At 36.9% G+C, this 5,818-nt stretch overlaps 1 protein-coding gene across 1 annotated transcript; it reads left to right on the plus strand.

The window, feature by feature from the left end:
- The first annotated feature begins 150 nt into the window (after positions 1-150).
- Positions 151-4,390, plus strand: LOC145497911 (ciliary microtubule associated protein 1A-like). The gene is made up of 6 exons (XM_081477789.1): positions 151-372; positions 1,264-1,374; positions 1,508-1,621; positions 2,694-2,804; positions 3,014-3,247; positions 3,901-4,390. The coding sequence occupies exons 1-6, from the start codon at positions 315-317 to the stop codon at positions 4,038-4,040; spliced, it is 768 nt and encodes a 255-aa protein (XP_081333915.1). The 5' UTR covers positions 151-314; the 3' UTR covers positions 4,041-4,390.
- The last annotated feature ends 1,428 nt before the right edge of the window (positions 4,391-5,818 follow it).

The raw sequence follows: 5,818 nt of genomic DNA on the forward strand, positions 1-5,818 counted from the left end.
TAATACTCGGCCGAAATTTCCCTTGTGACTTTCTTAGATTGATCTAGGAATTACTTGCATAACTTTGATAGCCGATTGGGAAATGTTGATGACGGGAAATGAATTTGACCGGAAGTCTACGAAATGTTTACCTGTTGCTAAGGGGTGTTGCTACGGAAACCGGCATCCTGGCAACGTTGTTAGAAAAGTTTTTGTGCTCAACGAGAGGAAGGCAGAATCGCATCGGAATTTGCGGCGTCGAGATCTTTGTTACAATTTCGGCAACTTTTCTTAAAGACAATTCTCAGCCGTTCTAACCCTGAACCTAAAGAAACATGGCTACTGAAGAAGCGGGAGAACAAGCTGTACTGCAGATTGCAGCTAGAGAACGAGGTAAGTTCTGATGAGGACTTAGTTCAAAGCATGCTTCATCTTCTTTCATTCTCGGGCTTCATTGGAACATCGCAATCTAATTCAAACGTTTCAAAAAATCTAACACTCAACTGTTAGTTTATAGTCTGATAAAAATGTGAAGTTTGATGAGTAATTCAACGGATGGATTCTAAGCAAAGCGGTAGTAATTTAAAAGCTTCACACAAGCGCGCATTCATGTTCCAAGCCACGCGATTTGGCGAACTCGATCATTTCAACAACAGATGCTGGCTGGGTTAGAAAAATAATGACAAAATGTCTGAACTTATCACTTAGTTATTAACAGAAAAATGCTGCAGTCAGTTGAAGTTCAGTCGGATCTCTATTTCGCTACTTTTAATTACATGGCATTCCCGCACGGCTTCTACATCAATGCCATACATTATTCTCCGCTTCAGCGAAATTTTGATTCAAAATGATAATATACTCAATAGGGTATATCTTTTTCATGATCAATGGCGAGGGAAGTGCAATAAAACATTTCTTTGCTTTCCCTTGAACAAAACAAACCATACGGAAGCTGTTGTCTACACAGCTGCTCTTTGGTGAATATTCACGGCCATTAGTAGCCTCTACTCGCTACTCCGTTAATTGATTTCACTGTCATTTCGATTTTATCAATTACCTTTCTCCCGTCACTTTTCTCTTGAATGTGAATGAAAAGTTTGATTAGGATCTGATCGATGTAAAACTGTTTGCTCGAATTGTGGCAATTTGGAAATATATTTGACATGGTTCTCCCATAGTTAGTAGGTTATGTTGATAAGACTATGTTTACAGTTTATCACAGTTCCGCTTGAGTCGCTAAGGAGGTATCTAATTTCGGTTGCTTTGTGTTTTCTTTCTTCGCAGGACCCGGACCTGGGCGATATGCTCTCCCTACAACGACTGGTTATCAGAAACACGACTTTACAAAGCGCTGTTATCCTGCATACTCGTTTGGAACGCGCTTGGATAATTCAAGTAAGCAATGCAAAGGGTGGAAAATTGTGATCGTGATGTTTTGAAATTAAGCCGCGTGGGGTTTTCCCTCACCAACATGTCAATAGAGTTCGATGATTTAATGTTTTTTGTTTCTATTTTCTCGACTTTTTAGTGTTTAGTTCCGACTGCAGCCCAGGGCCAGGATATAAGATTGACCCTAGAATAACGAGGGCGGGTGTTGATGGCACTCCTTCTTATTCGATGCTGGGAAGACAGCGAGACCAGCGTAAGTATATATACCATAGAATTCTTTAACACAGACCTAAGGGGCTTTCTGAGTATAATTGAAGCCATTAAATGGTTTACTTGGGAAATGAACCAGGCTTTTGCAGAAGAAAGGATTTTCAAGTTACAAAGTATAGGAAATTTATGTAAACACCTGTCTGTTTGTATTATACTGGTGGATAAATTGAAATGCATCAAGTTCCTAAATATGCCGCGTTTAGTATTGGAGCACAAAAGGTCTTCTTAAACTGTTGCTTAGTGTATGAAGTTATATTTAAAAAGAGATGTTTAAATCCAAAACAAAATTTCTGCATTTTGAATAATTAATGAGCAGTTTTAACAAATTCAGCTTCTAATTTTTTCAAGATATGTAAAACAGATATTAAATCTTAACCCTGAATATTCGATTCAAAGACACGTTAGTTATGTTCAGTATGGCTACTGCAGTGGTGTGAGTTTTATCACGTTTTAGTATCCATCAGCAGTAATTTTTTATTGCAAATTGCAGGTGTTAAATTTAGCCTTCAAAACTGTAGATATTTCATTAATAAATAAAGGCTGGGTGCTAGCATCATTTGAATGTGTCCATCAGAGTTAATGAACCTTTTTCTATGCAACACTCACCAGTTAACAATATTCAATATAATTATTTTGAAGTGATATTTTATGAATTTCTACAACGTGAGGGTGAAAATGAGAAGGGGTGTTTTATGTACATAATTATGCTTTTGATCAAAAGAGATTTGCTAAAGCAATGACATACAAGAATTATTAAATGATATAATACTCAACATTTCAGAGTCATCATGATGCCATTATCAAGAGAAAATGAGAATGAGAAAGTGAATATTTAAGTAGGCTATAGATGAAAATTAACATACTAATTAGATGGCTAAGCAAACACTTTAGCACAAATTGAGTCAGTTTGCACTTTGAGTTTAGTTATAAAAAGCATCTAATGAATGAGGCAATCAGATTTGCTGAATATAGTATTCTGGTCTATTGCGATTTTAACAGGCAGCACAAATACTAATGCATTACTTATCACGTTCTTGTTTATTTGCCTCCTAAAGTCACATTCAAGACGCCAGCACCAGGGGCATATTCACCAGAGAAGGTCCACCCTCAAGGAGAAAGGCACGCCCCTGTATACTCCATGGGTAAAAGGACAAGATACAGGAAACGTAAGAAGCTTTTTTAAACCTTATTCTTGAAAGTGCATTGCACTTGGTTGAGCTGTGCGTATCGTTTATCGAATTCCAGTAATAAAAACAATAATAATAAAAACATTTTAGGAAGATGCTTCCTTCATTTTGATTGGCTTATGTATGTAAGAATGACATGGTAAAGAAAAGTACACATTTTTAATGTGCTTTTTCTTCTTTTCTCTTAGGTGACGCTACTCCATCACCTAACTCGTACACCCTGCCAGCACTTCTTGGCCCCCGAGTTCCAAGCAAAAATTCATCTGCTTCCTACTCAATGACTGCACGAGCAAAAACTGGTGGATTTTCTGAGGATCTTGCCAAGACACCAGGGCCTGGGCGTTACCGTACTGTAGACCCATCCGTTACCAAACGAAAGGATCCTTGTTACTCAATGCTCACAAGAAACTTCATGCCTGGAGGTAGACTTAAAAATGTTCTTTTTGTTATTTTGTGGAGTTGAAAGATTATCTGGATTTAATGTTAAAACTAAGATTGACTTGTCACATTCCATCCAAGATACTAATGTATCAATCAAGTAGAAGAAATCAACATCCCCCAGACATGCCCAAGGCATTTAACTTGTTGAGGCACCCAAGGGGGCTGGAATTTGACACTATATGGGAGGGGTGGGGGATTTGAATTCACCAAGAGACAATGTTACTGTTCTTTGTAAACAATCTGTATCAAAAACAATAGTCTGAAATAGGTTTGTACAGTGTTTGAGGTTAAAAACAGTCTCACTTGCGAAAATTTAGTTACTTCTATAGAAGCTGAAAGCAGTTGTGCAAGAGTGACAATTTTTCTTTTGCACTACTTATTCAGTCTGACCTTTTTTTGAACATTTTACTCCCTAGGATGGGAATTTGTCCAACTCAAAAGTCAAAATGACTAATGCACGGGTTTGAGGGGTGAGGGAAAATTTGCCTGGGGTGATATTGAACTTTCAAATTGACTGACACAAAAACTAATTCTGGAGAGAAGTGAGGTGGATTGCAAAGAAGCATATCTTTTGATGTGCTATTCGTGATGTAGCTTCCTTTGCATTCATACAAATCACTTGTTTTCTCAATAGATTCTACTCAGAAGCCCGGACCAGGAGCACACAGCCCTGAGAAAGTCTACATCAACAAACCAAGCCCACCTAAATTCTCACTTGGAATTCGTCACAGTGAATTTATCACACCTCTCATCATTGATGTCCAGGACGATTAATAAATGTTCAAATCCATCCGCCTTTCATTTTTACTTTACTTTTCTTTTTGTTTTTGTTTTTGTTTTTTTTTTTCATTTCTTTAATTTCAAGAGAGCAAAGTCAAAGATGTCATGCATGAAGTGAGTTTTTATTTTTTTCTTAAGAATTTTTTTTTTGTACTTTGAAAATCTTTTTTGTTGTACCCATTTTTTTTCTGTTAACAATGGCACAGTCACAATCATTGCTTCTTATAATGGTGCTGCAAAAGAGTAATTTCATATTTAGAATAGAATTTGGAGAAAGCTCCTATTGAGTGCAATATCTTTTAAAGCAACAAGCATTTCTTTCTCATCAGTGTAATCACGTTTCAACAACAAACTGATACTATAATGAACATACTGTCTGAATATTCATATTATTTATCTAACCAAGAGTGTTATAATGATCTTTTCATGGAATGTTGATGCCCAAAGAGGGAGCTATTAAAAGTGGAGCTATAGAAAATGATACTCTGTAAATTTGTACATTATTCTTAAATAAATACATTGCAATATTATTATACAATGTTATTGTTATTTTTTTGGTTCTGAGAGTTAAAAAATCCTTAAACTCCCCCTCCCCTCCACACCCAAAAAAAAGATACTTCCAAGAGGAAAACTCTTAATTTCATTTTAACTTACATGAACAACTGCTCAATACATATAGCTTTTGTTTCAAGGCTTGAGACTATGTATACTAAAGGCATCCACAGTCGAGTGTCAATCAATACCCTCCACTGACATCTCCATCGATGCTTTGTCAACACTTGATCAACATCTTGGTTGACATTTGGCCTTGAGTCGACTTATTTTTGCAGACACACCATTCAGTGTCAATCAATACATGTGAGTTGGTCGTCACCAGGCCAACTATTGACCAACTGTTGACTGAGTGTCAATCTAGTGTCAACCAAATATTTACGATAAACCATGAATGAATTGGCACATGAGTGCAAATGCTGGCTGATATTTGTGCTTCCAGCTTAGAATACTAGATGTAACACAAATGTACTTTTAAAAATTAGCCTTTTATGCTTAAAATTACCAGTAAAAGTAAAAATGAGAATTTAGCATGAATTTTGAAGACAAATGTCCTACTAGTATTAAACTTGTGACTTACTGAAACTGGAGCCGTCACACAACGTGTCAACAATAAAGCAAGGAAATCAACATACGGTCGAACTTCTATTAAGCGGCTAACTTTTATTTGGCAGCCAGTGGCCAAAATCCTGGAAAAAATTGTCAGCTATACACTGTAATAAAAACCTCTATTCAACGGCCACCTCTATTAAGCAGCCGGAGTCAGCTTCTTGCTGTCCCAAGGGTGATTTTGTTTTGTTTTGTACCCCTATTAAGCAGCCAGTTGTCTCGTCCCTCAGAGTGGATGCTTAATAGAGGTTCGACTGTAATCTACAGAAAAATAGTGGACTTTGTCTTTATGTTACATCTGTCTGTAAAACTTCAGCTGTTCATAAAGATAATGATTTCAGCAACAGACAGCTATTTAAGTTATATCACAAGCGTAGAAGATGAACACACTCATATTATATTTCAAAATTGTACAGGGTGCAGTTATTCAAGGAGTGGCACTTAATTTAGGGTTGGTGTTAAACCAAGAAAATATCACTACCTATATGTGGAATAGTCTGCTAGGCTTCCATTAGTTACAAAATAACTGGGATGAACGTCTTTGTACCCAGTGGGTTTAAATTAATTTGCCCCCTGGTAGAAGGAGAAGAAAGCCCTGAGACTGCAATGGG

The sequence above is a fragment of the Orbicella franksi genome, chromosome 1 (assembly GCF_964199315.1).
Source record: "Orbicella franksi chromosome 1, jaOrbFran1.1, whole genome shotgun sequence".
NCBI lineage: Eukaryota > Metazoa > Cnidaria > Anthozoa > Scleractinia > Merulinidae > Orbicella > Orbicella franksi.